At 49.9% G+C, this 14,109-nt stretch overlaps 1 protein-coding gene across 1 annotated transcript in view; it reads left to right on the forward strand.

The window, feature by feature from the left end:
• Nucleotides 1-14,109, forward strand: part of TGFA (transforming growth factor alpha) — a 101,739-nt gene that overhangs the window by 23,144 nt on the left and 64,486 nt on the right. The window contains exon 2 of the mRNA XM_036028104.1: nt 13,157-13,210. Coding sequence (XP_035883997.1) covers nt 13,157-13,210 — 54 coding nt within the window. The remainder of the gene's footprint in view (nt 1-13,156; nt 13,211-14,109) is intronic.

Here is a 14,109-nt window from a genome sequence, read left to right on the forward strand (position 1 = left end):
GCCCTCAGTCAGCTCTAAGTGTCAGTTTCCCCTTATTAAGTCAGTCCCTCCCACGTAGCCCACTGAGCTCAGCACCCAGCCCTGCCCCTATGGGTTGCTGCCTCAGTCCTCTGCCTTACAGGTCTGGTTGTTCTGCTTGACTTTTTCTTTAATTCCTTGGTTGTTGCGGTTCCATGCAGTTTGATTTTCTGGCACTTTTGGTTGCCAGAAAACTTGTTCGTTGATTTTAGATTGGTTGTTATCCTCCTTTTGGCTGTGTGAGGAAGCAAAGGGCTTCTACCTATGCCTCCATCTTGGCCAGAACTCCACTTTATGAGTTTTGACAAATGTGCAATGACCTGTATCCACCACTGTAGTGTCCTACAGAAGAGTCTCACTGCCCCAACACCCCCCACCCCATGTCACCCTTATTTAATTCCTCATCCTTACATTTTTCCAACCCTCCGGCAACCACTAATCTTTTTACTGTCTCTGTAGTTTTGTCTTTTGAAGAATGCCATAAAATTGAAAGCATATAGTCTTAGTCCATAGATTTTTCTGATTGGCTTCTTTCACTTAGTAGTATGCATTTAAGGCTTCTCCATGTCTTTTAATGTCTTGATAGCTCATTTCATTGCTGCATAGTACTCCATTGCCTGGAAGTACCACAGTTTATTCATCACCTACTGAAGCAAATCTTGGTTACTTCCAAGTTTGGGCACTTATGACTAAAGCTGCTAGCAACATTTGTGTGCAGGGGTTTTTTTTAGTTTAAAAGATTTTATTTATTATTTTTAGACACAGGGGAAGAGAGGCAGAAAGAGGGGGAGAGAAACATCAATGTGTGGTTGCCTCTCATGCACCTGCTACTGGGAACCTAGCCCACAACCCAGGCATGTGCCCTGACTGGGAATCGAACTGGTGACCCTTTGGTTCACAGGCCAGTGCTCGATCCACTGAGCCACATCAGCCAGGGCAGTGTGCACGTTTTTGTGTAAACATGAGTTTTCAATCATTTGGATAAAACCAAGGAGCTCAGTTGCAGAACCATATGGTAAGACTATGCTTAGTTTTGCCAGGAACCACCAAATTGCCCTCCAAAGTACTGTACCATTTTATCAGCTGATTTTGGTTCTTACATCACTTTCAATGAGATGAATCTCATTTTTCTAGAAAATTCTTCAACAATACACTGAATATTAATAACCAAAGACTCTTTTTCTCACTGCACTCCTACCTGGCCCTTAAATGTGCGGGGCTTCTGCCTACATTCTTTATGCCATCCTCCTGTTCTTGCTAGAGCTGGACAGTACTGGTAGAAAATGTCTTCTTTTTCCTGCTTTTTCTGGCTCTTTACTTCTCATCTCTACACTGTCTCCCCACAAAAGTCAAAGAGGTAAGTAGGGGCAGAGGGCAGCAGCTGGGTTTTGGGGGGAGATCCTATTCCCATTTTCCCCTGAAGAGCCATGGTGTTTTCCCCAGGTTTTTCTTCTGTCTTTAAAATGCTTTGCGTTGATACCACTACAAGGTATGTGATGCTCTCTGCCTCAAAACTGTGGGGACAGGCATCCCTCCTTCCTTACGGGTTTATCTCAGCAAGCGAGACTCTTCCCATACGACTAAGTGCTTTGCGGGCATTTATAAACAGCTTTGCTACGTGTGGCTAGAACTCATATTGCTCCAAGGGAAATATGTCAGGGGCCCTAAAATAGGGCAGTGCACCAAGGGAGAGTTCAGTGAAATACCTCTCCTGTCAGTACGCTCCCTCCTGAGACTCCTGGGAGTCTCTCTGGAGCCCCATGGCTGTAAAACACTGCTAGTGGGTTTGTTTGTGGCTTGTCAGTCTCATTACTTTGTAGGTAGGCTTTGAATTGTGCAACCCAAATACTTTGGGTTAATATAGACACAGACAGGTGAACATGAGAAAAGAGGGAATTACTGAATGGCAAAGGGAGCACCCCAGTCACTGAGGGTGGGCTGATCACCACAGTTACTCTGCAAGCTTCCCCGAGACCATCTGCAAGGCTCTAATGAGTGGCCCTGTCTTCATGTGACTGCCAGCTTGTTCCATTTCCCCTGAGTTTTGGGTGCTTCTGCCCATTCATTCGGAGGTTGAATGACCTGTGGTTGAAGGGACTTTCCCTGTTGGGGTTCAGGATTTTTTGACAGAGTGCACTCTTAGCATTTCTTGCAGGACAAAGTCCTGTGTATTACAGCAATTTGGCATCCCAGCTCTCACCCACTAAATACCAGGAGTACCCCTAACTCACTGTGACCATCAGAAACTACTACCCACCTCCAGTCTGCAGATGCCCCTAGGAGGCAGTGCCAGCAGTGAGAACCCCTGGGCTACAGGCAGGCTGGTCAGGGTCTCCCAGGGAAAAGAGCTCAGCCAGGGTGACTCCTGCCCCCTCATCCAGGCCAGCTTCAGGAGCTGCTACCTGCACTTGTCACTCAGGCTCTTTCTCACTTACTCTCTCCTCCTGCTGGCCCCTCACTTTCAGGGCCCAGAGAAAACAACATGGACATTGTCCCAGTCTGCAGTGTGATATGGGTTGAGAAATTTTGGGGATGTAAGAACTTCACGGTGTTTTCCCCTCAACTCTGTAAATCTGTCTTTCTGGAAATTTGTCTCCTCTCTTTGAACCCTGCTTCTCAATCAGTGTCCCTTATTGGGTCAAATGAGTTCCCCACGGGGTATTCTGTGGCCATCCCTGAAAACGCAGCGCAATGGAAGCCTGACAGTGGTGATCAATATTGGTACAACACTGTCCCCTCTGCCGGCACCACGCCCCAGGCTGATGCCACATTGATCGAAATTCTGCCAAGTCACACGGGTATTTATCTTGGCCCAAATCCCAAACTTCACAGTGCCTTCTGGAGGGTGGCTCTGGGGCTGACCTAAGTAGCATGGTAGAAACTGGTGAGTTTGTCATCACCAAGCTATTCACGTGGAGGAAGTGGGGCAGAGGTCAAGGATTGCTTATTTTTTCACCTCCTCCCCGCTCATAGCCTACTTCCAAGCCACTTGCAGGAAGTGATGTTTACATATGCCTTGACAGAGCTGAGGGGTTGGCCTAGCTTGGTTGGTTTTGCTGAGAAGCTAAGTCTGCCAATCTGAGCTCCACACAGGCAAAGCCCCTGCTGACCCTTGGCCCAGAGGATTGTAATTCTGGGGCCCACGAGGCCGGGGGAAGCTGAGATCGGGCCAGTGGGTCTCCATGTGGAGGGGAAAGGGCTTGTAACATCCAGTGGACTCCTCCAGAGTTGGCATTTGATTCCTAAATTTCCTGGTAGCCAGGTCTCTGCTCAGCTGGTTCACCAAGGGGACTGGGCCTTGTAGATGGAGCCATTGTGTCTACCACTTTACCCTGGCCTTGTCTTAATACACTTCTCACCCCTTCTTTCCTTGGGGACTCTGGGAATGTCAAGCGTAGTCCCTTTCACAGTCACCTTGATGCCTCAACTCCATGTCAGTTAGCTTGGCACAGCTTCTTGCAACCTCAGAGCTCAGCCCTGGTAGAGCCTGTTGGTGACTCAATGGCCAGAGAACTCCAGCCAGCCTGGATACATGCCCTGTTGCTCTGTGTCCCTGGAGGGGGGCCCTAACCAGCCGGCACAGGAGCAGGCCCTGTGGAAGAGGAAGTCTGACTCAGTACCCAGCCCTTGGTCCAGGTCTTTGGATAAGGCTTGTTTAACTCTGCTGAAGATACGACTGCTGCCTCCTAACAAAAAAGGGTATAGCATAGGTCTGGGTTAATGTGATCAGTCTCCAGGCCTTCCTCACCCAGAGGAGATACTCAGTGCATCCGGGTTAACTGATTGGCTGGCAAAGATATTTTGCCCCTGTACACTATTCACATTAGTGGCAGAGGTCCTCTCAGACCACCAGATCAGTAGACAGCATTGTTCTGTAAGGCTTTGAAGTGGGTGGGGAGTTGGGGAGAGCAGAGAGATGTGCGTTGGATCACCTTCTGGTCCTTAGAAACAAAGGTATCTTAGCAAGGCAGCACCCACCTCCCGCTGCAAGGGTCTCTGAGGCTTTTTTATTTAGTCATTTATTTTTGTATACTTCCCTGAAAGTCAATAAGAGCACATGTCATCTCTTGTGCCGCCGTGTTACTTCTCTGATGCCTGTGCATGTGGTGCCAGCCCTGGGCATTAATTATGCCCTCAACTCTAAAGAACTCAGAGCATTTTACAAATATTCTCATTTTCCCTATGAAGTAGGGAGAGAAAGATAGTAATCGGTGCTCCTGAATCAGAGATGATGGGAAATGAGAGGGACAGGGGAGACCTGTGGGAGTGACTAGAGTGGGCTATGCAGCTACCCTGGTGCTGACAGGTGTCAGGAGATAAAATGTGAAATTTCCACCTGCTGGAGTGGTCGAAGGGTTGAGCTGGGCTTGGAAGTCTGGCTAGAAATGAGGTCAGGTCAGCAGGAGGGCCTTCTAGACAAGAAAGAACAAGTGAGGGTGTTTGGGAGAAACATAGCTCTCAGCAGACACTGGCCAGCTAGCCAACCTGCAGCTCCAGCCATTCAATGCACTCTACACCCCTATCACAGCCTGTCTTCTGCTCCTTGGGGTCCCCAGGTGTAGATCTTCCTGTTTACTCATAGTTTGCAGAAGGTCTACAAAATGAGTTAAGGCTCTGAAAACAAAACGTTTCAGGGGTCCTCTACGCAGCGACTAAACAACTCAGGATCCATCACTCTGGCACTCCGGTTCAGCAGACACACTCTAGACTCAGAAGGACAACACTTCCCCACACTCTGTGGTCCTCTCTCCATCCTAGTGAGACTAGTTAGTTAGCACTGTTGTTGAAATTGAAGGCAAATTTTAACTCACCACCCACTGGAATGATGGCGCAGCCAGGCGTTTATAATGGAGTTCAGTAGAAATGGTTTCCAAGAATTGAAAGGATTATTTTCCACAGGACAAGTTCATTGCAGACATTGTGAGAGAAGGAACTTTTACTCCTTCACTGTCTCAGCAGCACCTAGAACTGCTGTGTCACGTTCAGTAAGCACCTGTTGAATGAATGAATGCAAGGTTTCAGGTGTTCTTGTTCTGAACTCAGAATAAGAACCCAGACTCAGAGCTTATAGCTAAGAGGGTCTAGGAGAGACGTGAGGAAGGGATTCCTGAGGATCCGCTGGTTTGTCCACTCCCCATGTGCACACTTTCAGTACTCAGTGCGCCCCGCCCCCAGCTCTGTGACCTCTTAGAGAAATTCAGTTCAATGTATCTAAAACCTAACTAGATGCAAGGCATTCTGCCAGGTGGGAAGGTAGGTATGAGTAGGCGCAGTTCCTGACCACACTAGCAGGGAAGGCAGATAAGATGTGAAAACTTTCAAACTATAAAGCAGAATTAAATAAGGACCGCTCTGAAGAAATAATTATTTCTGATATTTGAGTGAAGGCTTGAAAGACAAATTTGATTTCCACGGGTAAAGGAAGGGGCCTGCCAACTTGAGAGGTCGCATAATACAGGCTGTGCGAAGTAGGTTTATAGTTGTTCAGATGGAAAAAGACAGAACTACAAGTAACAATACAATAGCTAATAAATAGTAATGACATGAGAATAACTGTAAACCTACATTTGCCCCCCTGTATTTACGGTAACCTTCTATAACAGCAGCTACCACTTACATGCCACTCAACATACAACACCTTTCTCACGTGCCCCCTCATTTCATCTTTACAATAACCCTGTGCAGGAGATGGAGATCTTGATCTTGTCTTACAGTGAAGGAAACCAAGGCTCAGGCAGTGAAGCAAATGTCACACAGCTGCAAGGACTTGAGTCAGGTCCCTGGTGGTGTGAGCCCAAGGCACCGAGCTCTGAGTGAGGGCAAGTCACATGAAGGGGAAGGGGGACAGTGCCTGACGGGAGTGGGTGGGAAGAGCAGGTGGAAATGGGGTTCAGGACCAGGGCCTGCACCCTGAATCTCTGCTCTGGACTTTGCACTGGGTCCTATGAGCAGGGAGCCCGTGGGGACTTTAGAGGAAAGGATTACTATGGTCCAGCACATGATTCAGGAAGGTCTCTCTAGCAGCGGGAGCAGAAGTTAAAAAGCCTTTGGCAGGAGAACCAGTTAGGCAGGCAACTGTTGTGACAGCCCGGGAGAGATGCCGGGCCTGAACTGGGGCAGCGGCAGTGGGGATGCCGGGGGGGGGGGGGGGGGGGGGGGGGGGGGGGGGGGGGGGGGGGGGGGGGGGCGGCGACGACAGAGGAGACTGACAATGTGGAAGCAGGATGTGTAGGAGGCCTTGGCTTGGAGGCCAGGTAAAGGAGAGCGAGGGGCGGGCCAAGGCTGTGGGGCCTTCAGCCCCGCCCAGGAGCAGAGAGGAGGAGGTGGAACAGGTCTGGGGACGAGACCAGATGAAGTCATTTTTGAAGACATGGTTTGAGGCACAGGCCTCTGGAGAGTGGCGGGGGTTGAAGACGGTGCTTAGGGGGCCTGGAGACGGAGGCGGAGGCAGCGTCTGTGGGCGTGTGCGCTCTGGGTGCCGCCCTTGGCAACCCATACCTGTCTGCCTTTGCTGACATCCTGAAGACTCCGTTTTTCCCTGACTTGTGTTCTCCGTTTCATTTCCTTTCATCCTTGCAGTAGCTGTGTGAGGAGATGTCATTCTTATTTATGGAGGACACCGAGTTGAGTGAGATTAGCTAACATAAACCAAGATCTCACAAGGAATGGCAGGGTCAGGATTTGAACCCAGGTCTGATTTCAAGGCTCCTTTCTGCTCTGCCCTAACAGACTCTGAGTCCGAATTAGAAAGTGATAAAGGGTGTGGGGTAGGCACCATCTGCTTATTTCTTCTACTGCCCTGATCCCAAAGGTTCAGTCTGAACACTGGCTTTTCCTAGCCACAGAGGAATTCAGATGGCTATGGAAAAGACCTATGAGCATTCAGGTAGCGCTGGCTTATTGTCTGTGATGTCCTCATCATGGGGTATTGCCTTAGCCTCATTAAGATGGACTTTGCTGCCTATGGCCACCCCAGTAGGAAGAGCACTGACCCAAGTGCATTCCCCCATGGATGGTGAGCTGCGATGTCCCACCAGGCCAAAATCAAGACTGCGCTGTCCTCGCTTAGGCAGCACGTGTACTAAAACTAGATGGCTGTGGGAAACACAGAGATGGGACCTACTGCACATTTAGGGTCAGGTTTAGGATCTCTTGCATCCCCTGATATCTGATGTAAATGCCACGCTAAACTGAAAGACAAAATTACCACGAACTGAGCACACTCTTTGAGATAAACACACAGCCTCCCTATTGTCTGATCCTTGTTTGAGGCAAGGGGCCCACCTACCAAGCGTTGGAAGGAGACCAGTGGTCCCTGGTGGTGCTCTGGGGGCCAGATGGCTAGGGAGATGGACAACCCTGTATCTTCACAGGTGCTTGGAATTTAGGGACTGGGCAGGTCTTCCCACCCACCTCTGTCATTTAAAGGTAGAGAACCACACAGTGAGAGAGGTGCAGTCACTTGCTAAAGGTGACACCATTTATGGATGACCCTGGTCTCTGGGCTCCCCACTGGCTGTTTTCCCCATATCACAGGACATAATTGGATTATATCCAGGAGAGAAGAGGAGGAGGTGATCTTTTCCAGCGTTTCTGTGTTCTTCAACTGGGTTCCACAGGATAAGTGGAAACAAAGAGAAGCAAACTGGGCCCTGTAATATAAGTGGCTGATGTCCATCACTCACAAGCTGGGTGACCTTGGGTCAGTTACTTCATCTTTTGTACCTCCACTTTCTTATCTCTAAAATGGGAGCATAATAGTACCTATGTCCTAGGACTTGCTTTGAGTATTGAATGAGACAGTGCAGAGTATGTAGTAAGCATCAAGCAAACGTTGCTGCTAATATTACTAATAATGCCATCAGCCACAATGACAATCCTAGGACTGAACAATGTAAGGAGAGACCTCCGATCACCAATCAGGCCCCGGTGGTCTTCCCTCCACTGCCCACCCCTGGCATAGAAATGTCTTCCTGGTTAACATGTCCCATGTCACAGCTGTGTTTGGGTGCAGGGCTCAGAACCTCGCTTGTGTGGGTTTGGAACTAAAAGCTGCTCCCTCCCTGCATAGTTGTTTTCCTTGCTCCCTGCGTCAGGACCTGCCACTTGAAACACGACACTAATCCTTTCTAATAATGTCTCGATAAGACTCCTTGGGTAGCAGGGTCCAACCTGTGTTTTGAAAGCAGTGTTCCAGATGCCGGGATGGTGAAAGAAAGAGCCCTCTGTCCAATGAGCCCATCTGCCCAAGGTGACTCATTCCTGGGTCACATGTTTCTAAACTCCCCGTGCCATCCCCAGAGTTTCCCTAATCCTGTCTGGCCAGTTCCTCAGGCCAGCTCCTCTGCTGCTTCACCTCACATCCTCTGAAATGAGTGTCACTGGAGTCTGTGAGCAGGAGCAAATGTAAACTGTCACCTCCCCCTTCAAGGGACACCGTGGTGCAATGGCGAAGGCCATGGCTGCTTTTGGCCACAGCATTTGTGAGTTTTGTCACGGGGCAGGCTTGTGGTCTGCTAGTCCTCCCAGCCTCCCCATTCCCATACCTGAAGTATATTACCTTTTTCTTTCTTCCTAATTAGATCTTACTCTGCAACCAGCATCTCACCTGGCTACCAAAACCTCTTGCATTTAAAAATACTGATGGCTGGGGGAAAGAGGGTATAAGGAGTCTAAATGGTAATGGAAAAATACAATAAAGATTAAACCAAAAAAATAAAAATACTAATAGTCACATAATGTTGTAGTTTCTGCTGCACAGTTAAAATCTTGCCATGTTTGCAAATGAAACTTAGTGTTGGAATGTAATTCATAAGGGAAGAGGCCTTAGAACCTGTACCAGCAGGTTCTGGGTTCCATATGACCCATTTACACACGTGTGTGCCCATGTGGCTGCTCCATGGGTGTCCTGTGTGGACCTCCTGCCGAGCTGCAGGGTTCTCATCTTCTAGGGACCACCCACCACTTCCCGAGCCTCCTGGCTCTGTCCCTCATGACCCCAAAGCATGGTAGAAAGGAAGAGGGAATCCCAGCTACCTCCGAACACCCTCTCTCTTGCCTGACTCCTGCATTAGTCCTTTGCCCATATGCCTTTCCTCACCACCTCCTCCACATCCAAAAGGACCTGCTGCAGCCTCTCTCCATTCTCCCCACATCTCCCTGACACCAAAACCTTACCCACACCCCCTAGGTAGAAGGCCCTCCTTAGGGCCCAAAAACACATGAAATGTGGAGCCCTTGACTTTCTCAGGGGACAGCTGATCAACACAGGGGCATAGGTAAGAGCCAGGAAGCAAACGCTGCCTGTGACAAAGGCCAGGGCCAGGCCTGGTCCACGCTGCTGAGTGACTGGGCACCAGGGATGAGTGTCCACAGAGGAGACGGCCACCAGGCTGCTGAGTGAGGGGGAGGAGGGTGTCTCGTGCTGAAGGCACAGCCCAGATCCCAATCCCACGCATGAGTGAGCGGCTGCACAGAGGGATGTGGGCTGGGGTGGACTCCCTTCTCTGTGGTCCAGGGGACAGGGGGCCCAGCACCTCTCAACAGCATTTCCTACTGACACACCTGTGAATGGATTTCACCATGGCTCTGTGATGTGTACTCAGGAGAATAATAACCTAGCCTCTCTTTAACATTCTTTTTGCAGGGAATTCTTATTGCCTCTCTAACACCTGAATTATAAGCCCTGCCGCCTCTGTCCTTCCTTGAGAGCAGACCTGGGTTCCCGCTCCACTTGGGATGGGTGATCAGCCTTTCATAATGTTTTCCCTCCCTGGTATGTGGCTTTCCCCTCACCAGCCCCCTCTCCCCCCCTTTTTTTGAAGTCCATAATCCAGGGATTCCCCTCTTTGGAACTTTTTAAACAGAAAAGGGATGTTAGCAGGAGCCACTTGAAAGGGATTCCTGCCCCAGAAGGAGGCTGTCTGGGTGGCCTGTGGCAGGCAAGGTCTGGCTTTGAAACTCGGGCAAGAGGAGCCTGTGGCTTCGGGCCACAAGCCTCCATCTGAGCTGAGTGTTGTCTCCCTAGAGTCGCTGGGTGTGTCAGCTGTCCCAGGGCTGTGCTGTCCCCACACAGGTGCTCCAGGGAAGGATTTCCTGTGTTTCTGATGAGCCTCGGAGGCTGCCAAGGCCCCATATTTCTGGAAGGCCTTCACAGAGCCCACTTTCCAAGCACTACCAGGGGGGCCAGCAGTCCGGACACCTGGGCTTATGTAGATTGGCAGTCAGGGGTCTGGACACTCACACCCTTGCCTCTCAGGAGACCTTGCTCATAGCGGGCGGGGGGGGGGGGGGGGGGGGACACCGGAGGCAGTGGAAATTCCCTCAAGGCAATGGGTGTGGCCTCCGGAAGAGAGGGATCAAGCTTCACTGCTAGACCCCCTGCATTTGTTGTTTGGACTCATTTGTGACAGGCTGTGGTCAGAAGGACTGTTGTGTAGTGTGGTAGTAGGAGTTGGACAGACTTGAGTTTGAATTTAGCTGCAAGAGCTTGTGCACGTTTCTTAACCTCTCTAAGCCTCAGTTTCCTCATCTGTAAAAGCATGTGTTTCCACAGGCTGGACCAGAAGGCTGCGGGCTGGGGTGGGGGTGCCTATATCATGGGTTATTCTTAGGGCCCCATAAGACAACACACATAAAAATGGTGGGCCAGGAACTGGTACTAGCCCACTACATGGTACCCAGCCACCTGAGAAGTCAAAGAAGTAAGCCCTAGTTTTTTGGCCTGGGACCCCCTTAGGGGGCACACCACAGACTGAAGGGAAGGCAGAGGCCTCACCGAGTGTCACAGAGCCCCAACTGCAGTTGCACCTGAATCTAGGGAGCAGCAAGAAGCCCAGAGCTTGAAGAAGTTGTTTCCATGGGCGTGACAAAGTATGCAAAGGAACTCCTCTCATATTTCTCAGATTTTGAATAAAAACCAAGTGTCTTTCATCTGTGGACCATGGTGGTTTTGCAGACCCTGATGAGTTGCCGAAACACCCTTATGAAGCTCACACAGGAGGAGCGGAGGGAGCGGCCCTGCCTCACACCCTGAAGAGGCAGCAGCCGTCTCTGCTCCGGCCTGGCTGCAGGTGCACAAGATGTGCTTTCTCATCTCGTTTTGGTTCAAGCAGAGGTTGTCGTGGAGCTCAGAAACTGTACTATCCCCCACTTAGGGGACACAGGGACAGGAAGGGAAATGACAGGATCATTTATTCATTCAGGGACGGTTTGGGACTGGCCAGTGGCTCTTCTGGCAGAGAGGTATGCAAAGCATCCCCGTGTTGTTATGTTACTGCATGTTACTGGCTGACTTTGGCCCTGAGTGGTTTGTGGCAGTGCCAGCAAAGTAGTGTGACAGGTCCCTATCTGGCCATGTGGAACCACTAAGACTTCTGACTTTGGCAGGAAAGCCTCACTGTAACGCTTTGTATGCGGATTACACACTCAGCCTTTTACATATGTCCAGGGGAACCCTAAGAGCCGTGCTTCCAAAATTAGTGTCTACTGAGCAGCAAGAAGAATTACACAGGGAAGATGTGGTGATTTTACTGATTTTCTCTTCTTGCCCTCCACCCCGTGCCACCCCAAATATCCTGTCCAGGAGTCTGTAGGAGCCTTTGGGAAATCCATGCCAGACCTCCTGCAAATGTGGCCTAAAGTGTTTGTGATGTTTGTCATTTCAGAGCCTAAACAAAAGTTGGAGCATGATCACTTTATCTGTTCTAAATGTGTTTCTCCACCTAGAGTCAAGGGCTCCCTTTTCTACACTCCGAGTGGAGGGGAAAGGGGCCCTCTCAACTGCCTGGTCAGTGGGGTTTGCCCTGGTCCTGTGCAGTGGAGGGCATACCAACAAAGAACATGCTTGTTCTCTGTATGACTTGATTCATCTGCCTTCTGGGCTAACCCTTAGGTTGTCCAGACTCTGCATGGCCACCACGGCATCTTTCGCATTTCAGTTTTAGGAAGTCATTGTAACTTAGTTCATGCTGATTGCATAACTCACAAGAGGTTCCCTTTTCATTGGAAATTTGTTTCAGTGTTTCCAGAAACCTCTGCTACTGTAACATCAGGGCACACAAGGTCACCCATTGGCAGGGGCGGCTTCATGGGTGTGTGACTTGTGTAGCCAAAGAGTCTCACACTCTGATGGGCCCTAAGCATGGCATTAATGCTGTGGTTGCAGTCTGGACATTCTTAATAGTTTTGTCTTTAAATTTGTGTTTCATAAGCGACATGCAATGGGACAATGCAGTGTGCATGGGGACATGTGGTCCCACCCATTGTCACCACCTGCTGCCTCCTCTGGGTAGGACCTGGACACACAAAAAGGCAGAGGTTAGGTGCAGGCACCCCATAGCCTCTCGGGACAGGGCTTGGTGGCAGCTGTCCCTGTGCTAGGATGGCAGCGCTACAGCATGTTCAGTGCATTACTATAGATAAGCATGAGCCTCTCCCCTACCCCTGATTCAGGTACCTAGTACATCCTGGTGTGGAAGTTGTAATATCCTTGGGGGTCCCCAGTCAGCCTCTGGTGGGGCACCTGGGCCCTGGGAAGAAGAAATGCCTGACTAGACTTCCCTGCCTCCAGCTGGGTCACGGCATACCCACCAGCTCCTGGCCGGAGGGGAACAGCAGTCAGCGGCCCATGTGCACCTGCACACTTTGTCACTGGTGCCTCCCGTGCCTGTGATGGGCTCTGCTCGCCTTGCAGTCATCCTCGTGCTGCAAAGAGAGATGCGGCATAAACAGCAGGCACAGCACATGACATGAGCAACGAACGGTGTGAATGTGTTAGTGCCACTGAACTCGACACTGACAATGGCTAAAACAGTACATTTTATATATATTTGACCACAACAAAAATATTTATACTGTATTTAAAAACAAAAACAAGAAACATAATGGCCGGTGGAGACAGAGACCTGGGAGAAAGAAAAAGCTTTACATTTAGTACCATTAAAGGCAGTTTTCCTGCTCCATGAACAAGGGGCCTCACATTTTCATTTTGCACTGAGCCCCCCAAATTATGTAGCCAAGCCTGCCTATTGGCCACCTTGTAAAACTTCCCAGTCTTTGCGTTTCCCCAGCTCTGCCCTCAAATCCTGAAAGTCAGGTGCTGTCAAACTGACCCTTACCTTTCTTCTCCCCCACACAGGTGTCTTGTTGGCTGTGTGTCAGGCCCTGGAGAACACCACGTCCTCCTTGAGCGGTGAGTCCCATCTCCTCATCCCCTTGGTGTGGGGTGGCACGTGGGGGTGGGCAGGGAGCAGACCTTTATGTGGAGCCTGGGCTCTAAACTTCCCTCTGGGGCTCCTACCTGCCGAGCTTGCGCCCGGCTGTCCCCTGAGCGATCTCTGCCCTGCATCCCAGGGGCCAAGATCGTGCTCCTGGGAGGTCTTAACTGCAGGCCAGAGGGAGCTATGCCCCCGACATCCATGCCCTCCCCCCTCACTCACGGCTGGCCCCCTCCCAGCTCTCTGTTCAGATGGTCGGTGTGGGCAAGGGTGCTAGAAAACAGAGTCTGCACAACAACCTGAGAACTCGAAACTAGCTCATCTAATAATCCATCTAAACAAGAGCCCAGATTCCTGAACCCTTTTGTCTGCCTCTGCGTGGTGATCTTTGTGTAGGTATTTTCTGGTTTGTCTTTTGACATTTGAAACATTTGAGAAATGTAGGAGGCAAACCGCTCAGGGTCAGAGCCCTACAGAAGTATCCCTGTTCGCATCTGCACGTTGGCCTCAGCCTCTGTCCGTGTGCACTACTATTTCTATTTAATTAGTCATGGTGAGAAAGCTATTTTGACTCCTGCTTTTTAAACTCAAGGTTTAGAGTTGTGTGTTTTTCCATGTTGCTAGAGAGTCTTAGGTTTTTTTCCTTTCAGAATGTCATGATGTTCCATTAAAATGGACATGTGTAATTGAAATAAACATTCCCCATTGGGTATTTATGTTGCCTTCAGTTTAAGTTATGATGCTATGTCTTCATGCCTAGAAGCTTTTTCCTTATTTTGGATACTTTCCTTAGGTTATATCTCCAGGAGCAAGAATGAATATATTTATGACCCTTGGTGCAAATCACCAAATATAGCTTTCCAAGTGCATGTGA

Source organism: Phyllostomus discolor, chromosome 6 (assembly GCF_004126475.2).
Source record: "Phyllostomus discolor isolate MPI-MPIP mPhyDis1 chromosome 6, mPhyDis1.pri.v3, whole genome shotgun sequence".
NCBI classification, from domain to species: Eukaryota; Metazoa; Chordata; class Mammalia; order Chiroptera; family Phyllostomidae; genus Phyllostomus; species Phyllostomus discolor.